Here is a 19,154-nt window from a genome sequence, read left to right as displayed (position 1 = left end):
CAGGGAAGGACAGGGCCTGCCACTGCCTGCTGCCCAGCACAGAGCGGGGCTGGGGCATGTAAAAGCTCTCACCTCCAACCACCGTCCAGAGCAGCTGGAAATGAGGCAACTCCTCTGCCAGATGAAAGGGAAGCATGAACAGTTTATTTGGCACTACAGATATACTCAGCATCTTACATCTTATGCGCTGACAGCTTTGACTGGCTGCTCTACCAGCTCTCAGTGTTACTCTAGAAAGTAAGAAAATTGTGTTTAGTCTGCTGAATGACACCAAGACAGAAGCACTGTCTGGGAAACTGCACACACAATTGTCTTCTCATCCTTGTCAGCTGTTCAGGAGTCACTGCTAATTCATCCTTATATAAAGCCTCTCCTCCCACCCCTCAAACACTATCACTAGGAAAAAAAAAAAACATTTTTGTAATCACAATAAAATTTACTTAATGGATATACTTATTCAATTATTATAAATATATCGTTGGAAGGGGAAAGCTTTAAGCAAGTCTTTACCTAAGCCTTATGAAAGTAAAGAGGAATGACAGCACCTGAGCATGATCTGACTTGAGATGAATGGGACAGGCTACACTTCTGTCACAGCTCTGGTTCCAGGGTTTTCCCAGTCCAAAGTGTGCCAGGTACCTTCCTCAGGTGACAGCAGTACCATCCAGTAATGCTGTCTCTTGCACGTTAAATTTGGGAAACCTTTTTGAAGGCAGTGCTGAAAGCTGCCAGCTGGGTAAAAGAGCAGCTGCTGTGTGCATCCTACCTACCTGCACACCACTACGCTGCTGATCTGGATTTCATCCCAGATATAAACTTGGTTTATATCTACTGTTTTGAAGACTTGAGTCTGGATGTTGTGCCAACCTTTACAGCAGAAGAGAGTGCACCAGCTTCCCTAAACAAGTTCCCCACATACACAGGTGAAAAGCATGCCAAGCACAGAAGTGTAAAGGTGAGTAGGTCCTAAAAAGAAACTAAAACACAGTGGGCATCTAATGAAGCCTAGATGCAAAGTCGCCCCAGATTTTTTTTGGTAGAGAAATTACTTGCTGTTATGAATAAAATCAATGATTATCAGGGAGAACTTTTTATAGCTGGCTTATAATTTGCTGAAGTATTATTAATACTTTTATAAGTACTTGATTCTACTTTAAATTCATAATCACCTGTGCTGAAAAGTTCCAAATTACACTTTTTAAAGAAAATAAATGAACAAAGTTACTCCCCACTAAAAATAATTTCCTATGAAAATAAAAAGACATAAGCATTTTTAGATTTCAACAGAATCCCTGCCTGCTTCTATTCCACCAGCACAGTTGGTTGCTCAAAGCAACAGGAGTTTCTGCTCTGTACATTTTGTCTGAAAGTGTGACAATCCAGTGACGTATTTGGAAATCAGAACTGCATAACCCTGCTCTCGCCTCTTCACCCTTAGTGTCACCCAGGCCTTTTGGCTCCTTCTCTTCTCCCTACAGCTAAAGGAGAAGGACAGGGTTATCACCTCTGCTCTGCCTCCCAGTATCCCCCTTTAGTATTGAGCCTCACCCAACCATGACTCTCAGAGCTGCTTCTGTTGGACTCCTACACAAAGTTCTCAGCACAAGGAGCCTGTAAGGACAAAGTGTTGCACTTTGTATCACATGAAATACCACTGGGTCATCTATTTTCCTTTTCTTGACCTTGCTAAACATACCATTTTTAGTAGAGCTGTAGTCAAATCACATAGATGCCCAAGTTCTGGATTTTAGACCTAATAGAAATGGACTTCAAACTTATATTCAGAATCACTGAAGCACAAACACAAAGGTAACTTCTGCTACTCATTTCAAGAAATGCGCTTCAAACAAAAAGGAGTTCATGACAGAATCACAGAATCATTAAGGCTGGAAAAGACCTCTAAGATCATCCAGTCCAATCGTCCACCTACCATCAGTATCACCCAATAAACCGTGTACCACACCTATCCTTTACTTAAACACCTCCAGGGATGGTGATTCCACTATTTCCCTGGGCAGCCTGTTCCAATGCACCCACTGCTTGTGATATTAAAACTCAGAAAGCGCAGGAACCAAGAATGGAAACATCGTTACTGATCTATACAGCATAACGCATCTGAAAGAGTTCGTTTTGCATTTTATTTTACTTCACCTGTTACATTACCCAAATTTCATCAAGTAACTGGTTGATTTTCCTCTTCTTTATACCGTCAACTTTGCTGCATATTTGTTCAGCAGCATCCAATCAAGTTTCTAAAATATCAGCCTGCGTGTGCATTATGAAAACCGAAGTCCTGTAGAAATGCATTAAGGAATGACAAGCAAACAAGATGCATACTGCATGTGCTCATTAATAACTGTTTTATACCAGGAGAAAGCCTCAGAGGTCAATTCACCACAGTGACAATGCTCTGCAATGCCCTGTAATGCACTAACACATCAGGTTAGCACCCCCCAACCTCCTTACACACCTCAATCCTTTCAATTGCCCAATTAAAACAACCATTACTATCCTCAGTAATACAGATGCTTCATACTAAGCACAACATCTAATTGAGGATAAGTCATATGCAGCATGGAAAGCGCAGGTCTGATCTGAGCCTCCCAAGTACTGCTGCTTTATGTGCCCAATTAAAAGACTATTTATTTTAATGACATCAGAAACCTGTCACCAAGTATGACTGGAACACAAAACCAGAGTCTGGAAGAAAGTTAACCTTCTATAGGAAACAGAACAGAAAGCAAAAGAAAGTCTTCTGAGCTCCACATAGAAACAAGGAGCTCTTCAGCTCCTGTATGTGCCTGTTTCAACAGATTGTTGTCACAGCTGCAACAGCTCCTCCTTTTTCTACCATTTCTGTGTAACTGTCTTACCCATCCCAAGTGCAATTCATGATTGGTACTGCAAATCAATAAAGTGCCACCTCTCCTTTAACCCAGGAGCTTTGCGTAGCTGGATATTACTGCAGCTGCTAATGCCTGCTCCATTTACCTTCTCTAGGACTGACAACTATTTGTGGGGCATTTTTGCTTTGTTTTTAAATCAATCAGCTTTCAGCTATTATTGATTTGTCATCAAGATGTGATCCAGTTTTGCTGATTGGAGCAAAACTAAAGCTAGGAATGCCAGAAGATCACCTTCATCTAGGTTAAATCAGCATTAACCAGGTTAAATGTGGAGAAGGAGTACCCACACTCAGTGAAAAATCAGCTGTTCCATAACACAAAATGGATTACTAAATAATTACTAAAGAAATGCTTTTAACACAAGGTGTAAAAACCATGTTATATTGTTGTGCGACCTCCAAATCTGGAATATATATATAATTTTTTTTAATTTTTTTTTTTTTTTTTTTTACTATGTCATTGAACTGTCAATATACAGCATTCCCACAGCCTTTAGTAGTGAATTCCTCCAAACCGATGATGTGGGTTGTGTTTTTTTTTTTTGAAAGAGCACAATAAAATAAAGATTAAACAGAAAAACTGAACAATCAGGCTTTGAATTTATACTTCTTTCCATTCTAAACGAAGAACAATCCAACCTCACAGTTTCCCAAATGGCTCATACCTTCATCTCAAATACTTTTGCACTTGCAGAAAGACACTTTGCTCTGGCAACTACAAAAATATGCTAAGTTTGATATTCACAAATGAAACAGAGAAGTAACATTTCACACGAGCCAATGCACATAATTCATTTTCCATCATGGATTATTTTCTTCCAGTGATTATGACCTTTTTATCTGCCCTTACATAAAAAACAACTTGTATAAAGAACAAACTCCTTTGTGAGTTGAAAGTAAGCTCAACAAAGCTGACCTTAAAGACAAGAAGTGTACATGCAAATACAGAACACACAACTAGTACAGATATTTCACTCCAGCTGCAGGGTTTCATCTACACTTATAAAATGAAGCCTGTGACCTCTCTGTAATATTGCCAGTACCCAGATTCACACAAGGCTCTCCAAAATAATGAAATTTTAAATGTTTTACACTGGCAAACTTAATAGCAGAATAAAGTATACTGATTTTAACATTAAAAAAGGGAATGCTTTATTGTCTGTCATTTATACTTAATCTAACTGTATCTGTTGAAGCTTCCTGCAACAAATCGCAGGCCAGACAAAGAAAGTTAATGATGAAAGGGCCAAGGCCTTGGTTTTGAAGAACCTCATTCTAACAGTTGCTCTATTGCATAGAATCATGGAATGGGTTGGGTTGGAAGGGACCTTAAAGCTCATCTAATTCCAATCCCCTGCCATGGGCAGGGACCCCTCCCACCAGCCCAGGTTGCCCAAAGCCCCATCCAGCCTGGCCTTAAACACCTCCAGGGATGGGGCAGCCATGGCTTCTCTGGGCAACCTGTGCCAATGCCTCACCATCCTCTGAGTAAAAAACTTCTTCCATATATCTAATCTAATCCTACCCTCTTTTAGTGTAAAGCCATTCCCCCTTGTCCTATTACTACACTCCCCAACAAGAGTTCCTGCCCAGCTTTCCTGCAGCCCCCTTCAGGCACTGGCAGGCTGCTGTAAGGTCCCCCCAGAGCCTTCTCCTCTCCGGGCTGAAGAACCCCAACTCCCTCTGCCTGGCTTCATAGCAGAGGTGTTTCAGCCCCTTGGTCATCCTCATTGCCCTCCTCTGGACTCATTTTAATACTTCCACATCCTTCTGATGCTGCAGGCCCCAGAGCTGAATGCAGGGCTCCAGGTAGGGTCTCACAAGAGCAGAGCAGAGGGGGACAATCCCCTCCCTCACCCTTCTACCCACACTTCTTTTGCTGCAGCCCAGGGTACAGCTGGCTTTCTGGGCTGCAAGTGCACGTGGCCAGCTCATGTGGAGCTTCTTGTCAACCAACACCCCCAGGTCCTTCTCACTGGGGCTGCTCTTGATCCATTCACTACCCAGCCTGTATTTGTGCTTGGCATTGCCCCAATCCAGGTGCATAACCTTGCACTTGCCCTTGTTAAACCTCATAAGGTTTGCACAGGCCCACCTCTCAGGCCTGTTGAGGTCCCTCCACATGGCAGCCCTTCTGCATATTGACCGCATCACACAGCTCAGTGTCATCAGCAAACTTGCTGAGGGTACACTCGATCTCACCGTCCATGTCACTAACAAAGATGTCAAACAGCACTGGTCCCAATACCGACCCCTGAGGAACACCACTGGTCACTGACCTCCACCTGGACATTGAGCTATTGACAGCAATTCTGAGTGCGACCATCCTGCCAATTCCTTACCCACCAAGTTGTTCACCCCTCAAATCCATGTCTCTTCAATTTAGAGACAAGGATACGATGGGGGCATACATGAAATGCCCAGGTAGAGGATGTCAGTTGCTCTTCCCCTGTCCACCAACGCTGTAAACCCATTGTAGAAGGCCACCAGATTTGTCAGGCACAACCTGCCCTTAGTGAAGCCATGCTGGTTGTTACCAATCACCTCCTTATTTTCTATGTGCAAATTTATTTTCTTCTTTTGAGGAGAGCTAACCCTGGTGCAAAGGATGAAAATAAAGTGACAATGCATTGCCATTTTGCCAATTCATTTTTGGAAACAGGATTAACAAAGGCATTTAAAAGCAATAGATACAACTTCAGAAATGTTTCTTTATCCAAAAAAACGTTTCCTTTCAAAGTAGTATTTTATTTGGAAAGGAGGATTCTTATTCTTGGTACAGGGAGTTTCTTGCAGCAGACAGAGGCCCCAACTTAAGGCAAGACACACACACTTCCCTTGTGCCCAGATAAGCTTCAGAGATGCGTCCCCTAACTCTAAATTTGTTTAAGTATTAGCCAAGGCTCTGTACACATGAATTGGCATGACAGTGGTGAATTGTTCATGTCCATTAAAAGGAAAAAAAAAGTCTTGAGAGCATCCAGAGTAATGAATTTAATTCCCTCTTAGAGATAGATGTGTTAATTATTAAACAAACCAATATTACAGACCATGGTACAAATGATAGTCTTAAGAACACCCTCACTCATTTGAATATGTGCAAACAAGACTTAGGGACTTCTTACACAATTTACAAGTGGTATACTCAGAAAAGGGATAAATGTTTTAAAATTAGGCTCCACTTCTGTTTATGTAAGTTTTCCCTGTCCCAATCTGACTGGGCTAAGACTGAAAGCATTGAAACAGCAGAAAAAAAATTTGCCCGGGTAGCAGTCCCAAAAAACAGGGAAATTCACAATGTTTTTGTTTTGTTTTGTTTTTATGATTATACTTTTTGTATTTCAGATGACTGCCTTCCTGCTCTGCTGCATCAGTAACAATGTCATTCTGTTTCCCATTGTAAAATCTGACTCTTTAATAAATTACTGCCTGCACAAAAAGGAATGTGCTCATTTTTGCTCATAGCACCAGATTCCCAAAATACAGTGTAATTCTGAAACAATAAGAAATGCCAGATCTTAGAATTTAAATTTCAGTACTGTTATGGAGAAGATAAATTGGCTGCCAGGCACTGGAACTAAACCAGTGATCATGACAGTCAACTCTAAAGCCTGAATCATCGTAAATGAGAAGCATAAAAGCTTATTGACACATGGTTTAAAAAGTTGGACTGATAAGAAAAGCAAAGGATCAAAAGAAGCATAAAACAAAAACAAAAAAGAAGGGGGAAAAAAGGAAAATAAAGCACTGCAAAGGAACACTCTGAACATGAAAAATAGATCAACTTGTACCAGCAACAGAAAACACCCTGGGGTCATTCCCTTGTTTTCATTCTCTCACAAGTGACATTTTTATCAGCAAGAGGAAAATGAAGTAGAATTGCCTTCACATGATGCTCTACCTCTAAACATTTTCTCCGCTTCTCTCAAGATTTCAGTAATTATTTAGATAGCACAATGGGTAGTGACACTATCAAGGGACCCCTGGAAACTGCATTTGGACAGAGGAGTGTGGAAGAAAGGTGTAACTGGCACTGAACTTCATTTTCTGTTGTGCATACATAGCACATTTCATCTCCCAAAAAGGCTGTTCTTCACAAGCTTTGCATTGTTTTATTTTAGCAGTTGTGTTTAACCAGTTGCATTTCACAGATCCTGTTAATAAAAAGAACTGTGAGAGGGAATGGCCAGAATCAGATGCTGTTAAAAATCCTTCCTCTCTGTACTTCCGCCTCATCTGCTCCCCATTCTTCCCCAGGAATGACAAAGAGCAAACACCTTGCAGCACAGCCTGAAAATTAAATGGATGGGGCTGAATTGAAGCAATTTCACAGCTGCCGACTTTGAAATCAAGTCAGGGGAATGCTGCATACAGCCATCAGACTGATTGCCCCAGAGCTGTGCAAGGAGACAGCTGCCCTCTCAGTTATCCAGAATTCAGTTCTTATTTTACAGCTCTAATACCAACATGTTCATTTTAGAATTGCATCTGGAAATGACCTAGTTTAATTTACTGCCTTTCAAAATACTGGTGGCAGCATTTTGCAAATGACAATACTTTCAGTTCAGCATATATTTTCAACCACAAAAGCTAAAATAATCAAACATACAATTTTTGATATCAGACCCAGAACACAGATAATCTTAGAGTTTATCTAAGCTTTTGTTACAGCTGGCAAGTAGATCTCTATGATTTGTAAGACATACAAGCAAAACAAAAAAAACACCACACAACCCACTTGCAGGCCACCACAGTAAGAAACCAGTTCAGGCTGGGGTAATGTCTGTCAGCAGACAATTACTGATGCTGTCTTTAAATAAGAACATTTCCATCTTTTTTCTCTTTAAAAAAAAAAAAAAAAAAAGTCTATAGGGATATGAAGCTGTCCTTGATATTCCCTGCAAAAAATGTGATTGGTCTTGCATTATAAAAGGTTGAGGTACAGTGCTGTAAGCTCCCTACTTACCTGACAGATAGATGAGTTGAGCCTGAGCACTTTCTTCCTAAGCATACTGCCCAAAGTAATTCAAGTTTCAAATAATCCACTTATCAGAAAAATCTTAAGCCATCCTTAAGGATTTTTTTTTTTCTTTTCAAAAAGGTCAGCCTTTCTGACAGCCAGCAGAATTCTTATCTTCATCAAATTTACTAAAAGTGTATACAGACTCATAACCAAATTACCACGGTTCACCATGGTTCTGCACATCAGCAGCACAGTGGTTCTCCATCACCTTCACACCTACCCCACAGCAGTTACAGGATACTGAGCCCCACCATGAACAGAAAAGAAACTTCTGGCCAGAAGGTGTAAAATATGTAATATAGAAATATGTAAAATACCAAGTCCCACTGTATCAGCCAGCCCACCCAGATAATAATGGGCACAATTGGGCCTGCTTCATGCACGCAAAAAAGACTCTTACCTGCTCGGGGCTCTATCGTCTTGTTGGAACCTTCATCCATAAACACAAACCGTCCACCACCAAAATCTTCAGCATAGTCAGACAGATACAGCAGTGAAGTATAGTCAAAAGAGCCGTAAGTCACCTAGGAGTAAAGTCAACAATTACTAAAACTTTACAACATTCTGCTCTCATCTTTGCAGAATATAAGTAATTACGCAGATAGAACTGATTGGCTTTCTAATTTTCCAGTTGTCACATATTTAATAAAAGGGTCACTAGAAGAACGAGAACATTGCCATAGCAATTATCCATGTTTATTAGTCTATACTGTTTATACCCAGACTACATACATATTTTACACATGACTAGTATTTTACCTGTATTGTTTCTATTATTACAGTTTGCAAAACTAAAGAAATGGTTTTATTGATCTTTGTCATCCTACCTCTACTGAACAGCTGGCAAAAAAGACGGTGTCAGAAGTTACACCTTTGCATCAAATCAAATATATGGAAATGCTCAGATTTATTTATATTATTTCAAAATCAAATTTCCCCATAATACTGATAAGAACCAAAACCAGTCTGTTTAATTAACCATATCTCTTAACTAATCACAGTTTGAGGTTTCTGGAAACCTCACCTTTTACTCTCTCCTTCACCAGCTATCAAGCAGAAACTTCATGGTAACAGTGAATCAGACCTTCCCGATAAATACACCTTCACTGGAGGAAAATCTGCTCCTTTCCATACAGGTTTTAGGTTTTGTTTTTTTGTTTTGTTTTTAAAACCTTCACACATGGCTTTCAAAGTCTATGCTTCCTCTCAGCCTACAGAACAAACATCACATTTTTAAGTATAACAGACTGATTTTTGTTCCTGTTAAAGCATTATTTATTTGCCTCAATATGAATGTTGAAGATGGAGAAAAGAAATGGTATATATTGAATAGCTTCTCTCTGAGCTTTAAGTACTTAACACTGAGCTGAAAATACTTCCTTTTCATATCTAGGTCACCTACAATCAAAAACATACTTAGGAATCACTGGCTGTACTCTCCAATTTCTTTACAGTATATCACAACTCAGTGAAGTTCTGCTTTACACTGTCAAACAGCAAAATGTGCAGCACAGAAGTAGTGCATAAATATACAACATTAGCAGAGTGTTTTGTCTGACCTGGTGACTGTTAGAGGTAAGTGCTACTTCCAAACATAGAAGTTCTCTAAATTTTTATTTTTTTAAAGTTACACTCATTAGTGCCAGTTGAATTTTGGCTCAACACAGTTGTACACATTATACTGTAAGAGAACATAGCAACAGATGGGATAGGAAGACATTTTAATTCTTACTCATTTTGTTATTTTGACCACACAAGCTTAAAAACAAAATCCAAATCCAGCAATACGCAGCACTGCACAGTCCAAGTCAAAAGAATGAGAAATGTTTTGGTGATACCCTTGTCCCTATATTTACCCAAACCTTATCAGCAATATAAAGGCAGTAAATGTGAATTAATGAGCACATGCTACAGCAGTACCTCAAAACAGCCAGTCTACAGCCCTCCTCCTGCAACCAGCTTTGCAAAGCTATCTATCACCTTCACCACTTTGGTGATTAGAATCTCCAGTTAGCTTAAGGCTCAGCTTGTTCTACTTCAGGCAAGAAAGGCTGGAAAGGGATATGAACACTGCCTATATGGGGATAGGAGGAAGTGGAACAGGGACAGGAGAGGGGAAAAAGTCTTCTTAATGTAAAAGCCAGTGTTCATGCAAACCGAAGTAGGTATAAACTGAGCATGAATAAGTCTAAGCTAAAAACTAAAGAAAAATTGCACCGAAGTCCTGGAATAGATTTTTCAATAGGAGAAATTCAAGGCAAACAAAACAAAGCCAATTCTGTGTCAGAGCCTGACAAGTCTGTGAAGAATGACAGGATCCTTCCCTTGAGACTGCAGAACTCTTCTAGTCCCGCATTACTTCTCTTAGAGAACATTATAAGACTATTCTGCTGTCAGGGTTGAGTATGCAACAGCAATTCCATTATAAATCAGGCATTTGGCGTTTGAAAGATCCAGCTCCAAACAAATTCCATCCAAGATGAAATTCCACATCTTAAGACAACACACTATTCAATCTACCTTGCTTATAAATTCAGCAAGATTAAATGATTCATTTAGGTGATTTAAGGGTTTCTATTTCCATGTAACTAAAAACCAAATGGATTTTTTTTCCCCCTAAAATTCAATCTCATACACACATAATAGAACTGTGCTGTTCCGTTATGCAGTTAAAATATTCCAAACCAAAGATATTCAGATAGAGAAATGTAATTGCAATATACTCAGCTATTCAGGGGAAAACTTAAAATGTTCTCAAGTGCTCCAAGGAGCCTGCATCTTTGAACCAACAGCATCAGGCTTTGAAAAAAAATGTGTCAGATTCATTTTTCAAAGACTTGATTTTACCTTTCTTTTGCAAAGAGGAGAAAAAAAAAGCTGAGGTCTTCTAGCAGCAATCCTCACTGTTTAATTATTATGCAGGAATACACAAAAGCATCCAACAAACTGGCAAAAGTTTCAACATCCTGAGTTCTACTGATCTTTCTTAAACATCTAGTGTTCATGATTGTTCTGGAGGCCACACAGAAATACTACGGCACTTCTTCGTACAGTAATTCTTACTGCAGATCAATAGGGGCACTTTTTCCTTGTTTTCAACTGCAGTGAAAATGAACAAAACTTGTTTTGTGTTCTCAACTGCAAAAACTAAAACACCAGGCAGGCTGGCTGCACTGAAGATACACTGGGAAGCAACTGGTCTATCCTATTTAGCCTTCCCTGAAATATTTTCTGACCTACTGATCTTCCTGTTTGAGTTCAGTCTCCTGCAGAGCTTTGAATCTAAATGCTGTATAACCTGACCAGCTCTATATAATTATTTTTTACCTTCTTCTAAACACACAATATAGATGGACATTTTATATACATACAATGTAGATGTACAGTATATAATATATATGTACATCTACAGTAGGTTAAAATTATATGCAGACCTATATATTCAACACATACTGTAACTTTTTCTGGAAGCCATGATCAGTAAACACATAAGGGAACACTGCATCTACAGATAGCTCCCTTCCAATTGTACTTCAGACAGAGAAATTCGAGGCTTGTTTGTGCAGCAAGGAAAGGATTCAAATTAATCCTCTGATACTATTTCAAGTGAATGATGAAGAGAAGAGAAGATCAATATCCAGAAGCAATGACACAAGATGATGTAATACGGACTTTCACGATGGACATGAAGTGAACGGGACCGAGGATGCCTCCCTGTCAGACCCTGTTTAGGGCTCCATTAGCCCAGTTCAAACCGTTTTCTACTACCATATGCAAACTGCTATCATTTAAACCACAGATGTATATACATTATCTGTCAATAGCTGAAGTCCCATATCCCAGAGAAGGGACAAACCACTGAGCTGAGGCAGTTTCCATGAGAATGATCCCAGCCCATGGTGGTTTGTCCATCTCACTTCAACACTTGGCACTGCTGACAGCATTTGCTCCGTGTGAAGATCAAAGAGTGAGAATTGGACCACCACATCATGAGCTCAAGAAGCACTTACAAAAAATCTGTTCTAGGTCTGTGTACATAAGACTGTACAGAGACTGTACTACTGTACCCAGGAATACTGTTCACCATAGTTGTGGTCTGGAAAGTTCCCTGCCCCTCCCTCCAAAATAAAAGGAACTGATCCACACAAGTGGGACCCACATAAGGCTTCCAGCTTAACATATAATGATGTCTGGACAGCACAGATAGTGGCCCAGCATTGGCATGTTCACATGCAATCCTCACTGTAAGGATGCTTTTTAAGAGCACAAATGAAAATAACATTAAAATGTATTTCAAACACAGAAGATAAGTTCAAGGTGCAGGCAAAAAACACTTCAGCAGTCTGAATGCTTTACCTTTCCTAGCAGTGAGCTTCCTGTGGAAGTCAGCTGTTACAGCAAAGAAAAAGTGTTCAATCTACACATAATAAATAGGACAGTGCACAGTTTTAACTCACGCAGTATAATCCAAACTATACTTCCCCCAGAAAATACCTTGATCTAAAAAATCTAGCATACCACATTTTCACATTTTAGAGCAGGTATGTGATTTTGGGGGGAGTCAAATTCTACATGATCATGAACAAGGTGTTTTGCAACTGTCCCAACTGCGACAATAATCCTTCACCACTGTCAAATCAGACTACCCAATTGTTCACTACAGAAGCTATTAGGGTATAGATAATGCACAGCAGATTTGAGACCACATTTTGTGGGTGGTATTTTTTTGTTGTTGTTGTTTTGAAACTGGGGGAGGGTGGGTGGAGGGTGTTAGAAAATTAGAAAAAGCCAAAGCTAATCACTTGGTAAATTACCTAGCAGGCTGTTTAGGGAGCAGATAAACAAAATGTGGACAAACAGATGGATAAAACCAACAAAACATCTAGCCCACTGTTCATCACGTACAGGCACTGTCAGGATGCCATAACACAGAAGCAGCTTGCACAAAGAAAACAAATTCTCATCATGAAAACAGATTTACTTCTAAATGACAAAATAATGTGTACAGGAGAGACTTAAGTAGAAACACTTAATTGCAAGGTTATCCAACTAGCTTATTCATTTACCAATGCAAAACACATGTAGAGAAGAGTAAAGAAAGTATGAGAACATTGGCAAACCTACTTGTGCAGACAAAAAACACATTACAGTAATAAATCAGTCTTAAATTCTAAGATACACTTTTTGAGACAAAAAAAGATACCCACGAGCTATTGAAGTTTCCTGCTTTATGCAGTGAAATTTGATTCTCTGAAAGTTTGAAAAGCTATCAAGAACCTATACTCACAGAACGTGCACTAAAAAATAAACAAACACTCCATTTATACTTAACTGAAATGTAAATGCTGAGCATCTATCCAAAGACACAGATCAAGTCACAATATCTGATTTAGCACCTTTGAAACAGTTCCTGCTAGGTCTGGCTGAAAAAGCTACACTTCAGTTGGAAACACAGCTTTGGTGGCATTGGAAGACTCCATAGGTACAGATCAGTTTTAACAGCTTTTGACAAAACAGCAATTTCTAAGTAGTAATTCATAAAATTTATTAATTCTAACAGCCCTAAAGAACAAAACTAAGGTACAGAATATAAGAGAAAAAGGAATGCTCCTAGCCTATCCTTCTAAAATTCACTTCTCTTTCCATTAGGTTCCTCTCCTGAAGGATTTTTACAAACTCCAGTTTTCAAACATGCCTGACTAATTGTTTAATGCAAAATAACTTTAAAGTGATCTATTAATAACTGGAAACATTTGCAACCCATCCCAGCCTCCCACTTACCTTGTCGATGTGGGGGTGCCAGTATTCATCGTGCGTTGTCTTGGCTTCTGTGCTGTTAATTCTGGAGAAGAACGTTGGCTTAGTCAGGTACATGGCAGAAGAGCTGATTCCGAATGTCTGAGCAATCTTTTCTTGAATTCTCCGTCTCACATCACTGCAAAGAACACAACACAGCACACTAAATGTTGAAACAGCATAGAGGCCCCATTTAAACAGTGATGCACCTCTCTTGATTCTTCTACATCCTCCTTCATTCACCGTTACTGCCTCCTCAGAGCTAAGCTTCCTCCTCAGAGAGTAAATCAAAGGAAACATATACCCATACTTTCCCCCCTCTTATGTTGCCTTAAACAACTGAGATCTACTATAGCAAAGAAAAAAAAAATCTGCTGCACTTTTTGTTGTTTTGTCCTCTTTTTATCATCATCATTATTTTCAAAATCTTAAGAAAAAGGAACTGTTTGAATCCGGTGGTCTAGATTTTGAAATTTCTTTGCGTAACCAGTGTGTTTTCCTGTGCAATTGTATCACGGTGTTTATAAACTAGTGAAAAATTAAAGAGATTAAGTTATTTTACATACATATTTTTAATCCAAAGCAGATGACTGGAAATGTGTGTTCATAAAGGGCTGCCTCTTGAGAAGAACCTTCAACTACTTTTAAGATAGCTTTAAACTAACAGATGAAGTCTCTCAGGCCCATGAATTCAGGGTTCTAGGCCAACATATGCATTGATATCATAACCAGATTTCGATTAAAAATTAATACCAAGATGTTTTTCCCAATTATTCTGAAAGTTTCAACCAAGGTCTCTCTACCTTTGCTGTTCCTCTGTTTCTCTCAGGAAGCACAGGGAAAAGAACGGGTTTTTGTTTGGCTAGATTTTTTTGTTGTTGTTTTTAAGATCATAAAAATAGAAGACTAATAATCACACACGCTTCACTGCATAGAACTGCTTATATAGCAGCATCCTATGTTGTCTTTCAGGACAGAAAAACTGCATACAGATCTAGAACAGGGCCATCAAACTGTGTCAGCTTTAGTTCAGTCAATGCTTTTAAAGACAAGAGATTTGCGACTCATTGGGAAGATCTCTGGCAAATCCCACCAGCAAACACACACAGCCAGTATTTAACTTGCAGGAAATTAAAACAACAACAACAAGAATGCAATAACACAGTGAGATAAAATGAAAATGTTTTCTTTTAAAATCTAATCCTCTGTGTTCCATAAAGTCTTAATGGACTGTTTTCTCCCAATTTACCACATTCTTAGTTGTTGCATTAGTCTTCCTTTTCTTCCTTCCCACGCGCTTCAAAGGAAGCACACAAGAACAAGATACTCAGGATGAACACTTTTCTGAAGTTTTTATGGAACTACATTACTAGTTTTGCATCTTTTCTGTGTCAGACATTTCTCTACTGGATTGTACTGAACTTCCGCACAATTTACAAGAAACCATTTCCCAAGTATTCCTCTGGGGAATTCAAACAGTGACTGACAAGAAGTGACAGAACTAAAAAACAGACCTACGTGTTGAACTGTGAAAGGCACCTCTTGAAGACAAGGACCAAAAAAAAAAAAAAAGGCTTAATTACTCATCCTGTTCACAGCTTGTCCCCACCAAAAAATAATCAATAACAGGCATACAGTTTGGATTTTTAACCTGTTTTAAAACCAGTTAAAAAACTTATAGCTTTCATGTGTCAATTCAAACTACTTCAGTTGTGAACTATGAAAACCAGCAAATTCAGAGATGAGATTTTCAGGTATTTACACAGATGCAGAAACTGAGGTTTCAAGTTGAGAGCTACAGAACGGCAGTGTTGTAAAAGTGACATCAGGAAAGGATCTGTGGGTCCCCAGTCCTTCCTCTCATGCCTGTGGGTATCTGATCTTTCTGTCCTCCTTCCAAGAAGTAGGACTTCAACAGAGGCTGCCTTATGTTTCCCAAAAAGCATCAGACATAGCTACTCATTTCACTTCACCATGAATTTGTAGGAATCAGGCGCTTTGAACAGCCCAACAGAAGAATTAATAGCCTAACCCGCAAATACTAAAGTAGTCTGTTCCTCAGCTCTGACACCGGGTGGCCAGGAGCATCAGCCAGCTGGAATATATCTGCAAGTAGCTGTGCCACAGTCCTGACACGACTTTAAATCTCCAGCATTTGTACTGCTCATTAAGCAATACCGCTTCCTCTTTTAGGTTGATTCCTTTCCCACTTTCAAACACTTTCTATTAAGATTTGCTGCCTGGTGTTTATAAGGCTCCGCTGAAGCCGCGCTTCCCTTTGAGATGTGCAACAGCTTCAGGCAAGACTGGATGTTTTGCAAAACCAAGCAGGAAACAAAACTCTCCTCAACACAACATTTTTGTCTCCTGACACACAAAAACAACCACCAAAAGCCTAGCTGGTTTGGACCGGCCAGTGGGTTATCAGAAGAAGAGGAAAACAAGCTCAAAGTTGAAGCACGCCGCAAAGAAAAAGTTAGCACATGCTTCAAAATCAACTTCTTTCCTGTTTATAAATTAAGTAGGCAGGGGAAATGGGGAGACAAGTAATGAAGGAGTTGAGGTGACAGGTTTAACAGCATAGATTTAGCTTTTATCCTGGTCTCGTGAAAGCACCTGCCTTCAGTTGACCTAGCAATAACCACGTAGCTGGTCTCTGGGTGTGGAAGCACACTGCTGGCCTCTTATTCCCATGTGCTATTGGCTTCGAGTATTGAATAAACTGCAGATTTCCACTGACACTTGAACAAATAACCCTTATTGCAAAAATTTACTGGAAATAAGCTCCAAACAGCAATACCTTTGAGTGTCTAAATGCTTTTTCCTGCTGAGTATATACCATACTGCTCAAAATACAGCAAAACTCCAGGAAATTCCTAGTTGAGCCAGCTCACGGATGTTATTTCTACATGTAGGGTATTTAATACTCACTTTCTAATAATGTGGGATGAGACAAAAAAAAGTATACAGATCCTATAAGCTAAAAAGGAAAAATGAAAAGATGCAAAAGAAGACTTTCTCATTGCCTGTGAATAGCCAGCAGAAGTTCTTCCTTTGTCAAATACAAGTAGCTGCAATTCAAATTAAGTTTTAAAAAGCTACATACCAAACTTAATACTTAATGGGGGTAGGGGATTAAGGTGCAGAAGGTGATCTGACTGGAAACGCTGCATCATCCTATTGCAATTAAAGACAAGGAGATCTGAGCTTGTAGTTAAAGTAAAATATGAAAAAAAAAAAAACATCCTTTTACAAGTTAAGTGCCAAAGGCAAAGCTAACTGTGCTGTGCAACATATGCTTTGCAGGGTGCTTTGTGACAGCTTTGCTTGCCCTTCATTTCACACAGTCACATTTACCCCACCGCAGGAGTCCTCAACAGGTTGACAGACTTATCATTGCAAACACGAACTCCATAAGGTATCTCGTGTGTCCTTCACGGAATGAAATGGGAATCAAATGTTTACTTTGCTGTATTGGCAAAGGCACATCTTTTTTAGAGGTCAACATTTTCCCTAAACTACTACAGAGCATGTATCCAAACACATGCATCTATGTACTTCAACTCATTCTGTGCCCAGTTTATGCCAAATACTGCATATAGTTGTTTTCAAAAGTGGTAATAATGTCACTCTTCTTAGCCTACAGCTCTTCTCTACAGCCTAGGCAAAACAGGCCAAAGAAATTTCAGTCGAGAAAGTGCTATCCAGGAAGCAATGAATGAGCCCAGTGCAGTAAAAATGTAAACATTCATTTTCATAAACACTGTGGCTGTTCTACCATTCACGCTGCTTTGGGTCTAACCTGGTTCTGACTGGATGCACTAACCAGCTCTGCTATGGTGATAAGTATGTGAGTACCAAATCCAGTCAGTGTAAGTAAAAAAAAATTGACTCCTCGCAGCACTTGTCAGCAGCAATCGAACATTTTCACAGAGTCACTGGAGATTATCAAAATGCACAGCCAGGCTTGGGGAAAAGCAGAACACCACTCACTAAAAACAACATAATCACCTTGTATAAAAGTGGTGTACAAAAACTATTTTGCAATCAGAGCAATCAGGAAGAACAAAAAAAGAAGATTAGTCAATAAAGCACTTAGAAGTCTAGGGCACACAGAACCTAAGGGAAAGGATGTTCACTAGATTGCAGAGTTGCCAGGTTAACATACCAGCAGCCACATAAGCAAGGACTGAGAAGAACTAGAAGTGTCACATGAAAATTTCTGTAAGATACAATCTCTGTCAGGCCAGCAAAAAGAAAGCACCGTGGAAAACAAGATTTCAAGCACAGAGACAGGAACACTCACAAAGCTCTGTGAAACCACACAGCTTCCCTAGCCCACTGTCAATGTCTATGCACTGTTCCCAGTGAAAAGCACCAAAGGCAGCAGAAGCAGGCAATGCAATGCTCTTCTATATCCAGAAAGCTCCAGCAGAAGTCAGATGTGCAAAATAAATAAAGGAAGAAAGCGAACTATTAGTTCCCCTTCTGCTCATTCCATGTCTGTGCCTTAATAAGTTATAAAGTTTTTGGAATAAATCTTTGATGATGCTATTTTCTGCTGAAGTCACAACCTTTAAAACAAGCACGCAGATTTAAAGGTCTCTCTTCTGGATAAAGATGCATCTATTATGTGAAACAAGAGGAATTGCTGTAATATGCTTGTCAGGTGGAGGATAAAGCATCAGCCTAGAAAGCATAATTGATTCTGAAGCAACATAATTCTGACACAGACAGTTTAGAAACCAGCCTCCTGGCTAAGAATGCCTACTCAGATTTGTTATTGTTGCAATCAGTAATACTCAGACATGAATTACATCTAGTTATATCTCTCAAGAGTGTATTTTTAAACAGATCTTGGTAGGTAAATAAAAGTAATGAAGATAAACACTCCCAAGAATAGCATAAAACCATTCATGAAAGACATAAGGCACTACAGTCGGTGTTAAAGCACTGCCATTAATACGAACAAAAGCATTTAATATACGTAGTATGGGATTCATATCCAGCAGCCTGAAACATCCCCTGCATTGGCATGCAAAACCAATGGAATATTGATGTTCCCCAGCAGCGCTCTCACCCCACAATATAAGGGTCAGAAACATTCGATGTTTCCATAACTCATATGAATTTCTGTTCATGTGAAATACATAAATAATCTGCAGTAAGACAACACCTCCCCATACACTTGTATTATTTCTGCAGATTCCTTGATCTTCTATAGAACAGCAGGCAGCACAAAGACTATTATTTTCGCATTACTCCCCACTATCTTGGTGAGGCAGAGACTATTTTTCTTTACGCATTTGAAGTTCAGTAATAATCAGTGTCACATTTTTGTGATGAGTTGTGGGACAGAAGTAAACACATTTGAACAATGGTCATCCCTAAACATAACGGTATTGAAAAATATTTAGGCTAAGTAATAAA

At 39.4% G+C, this 19,154-nt stretch overlaps 1 protein-coding gene across 1 annotated transcript in view; it reads right to left on the bottom strand.

Moving 5' to 3' along the window:
* Positions 1-19,154, bottom strand: part of OGFOD3 (2-oxoglutarate and iron dependent oxygenase domain containing 3) — a gene marked incomplete at its 5' end in the record, with an annotated part of 41,458 nt that overhangs the window by 6,089 nt on the left and 16,215 nt on the right. The window contains 2 exons of the mRNA XM_084298330.1: positions 8,329-8,452; positions 13,710-13,863. Coding sequence (XP_084154456.1) covers positions 8,329-8,452; positions 13,710-13,863 — 278 coding nt within the window. The remainder of the gene's footprint in view (positions 1-8,328; positions 8,453-13,709; positions 13,864-19,154) is intronic.

Source organism: Netta rufina (genome assembly GCF_964035555.1).
Source record: "Netta rufina genome assembly, chromosome: 19".
In the NCBI taxonomy this organism is placed as follows: domain Eukaryota; kingdom Metazoa; phylum Chordata; class Aves; order Anseriformes; family Anatidae; genus Netta; species Netta rufina.
Note: the sequence above shows the minus strand (reverse complement) of the source record. Positions and strands in the feature narration are given on the sequence as shown.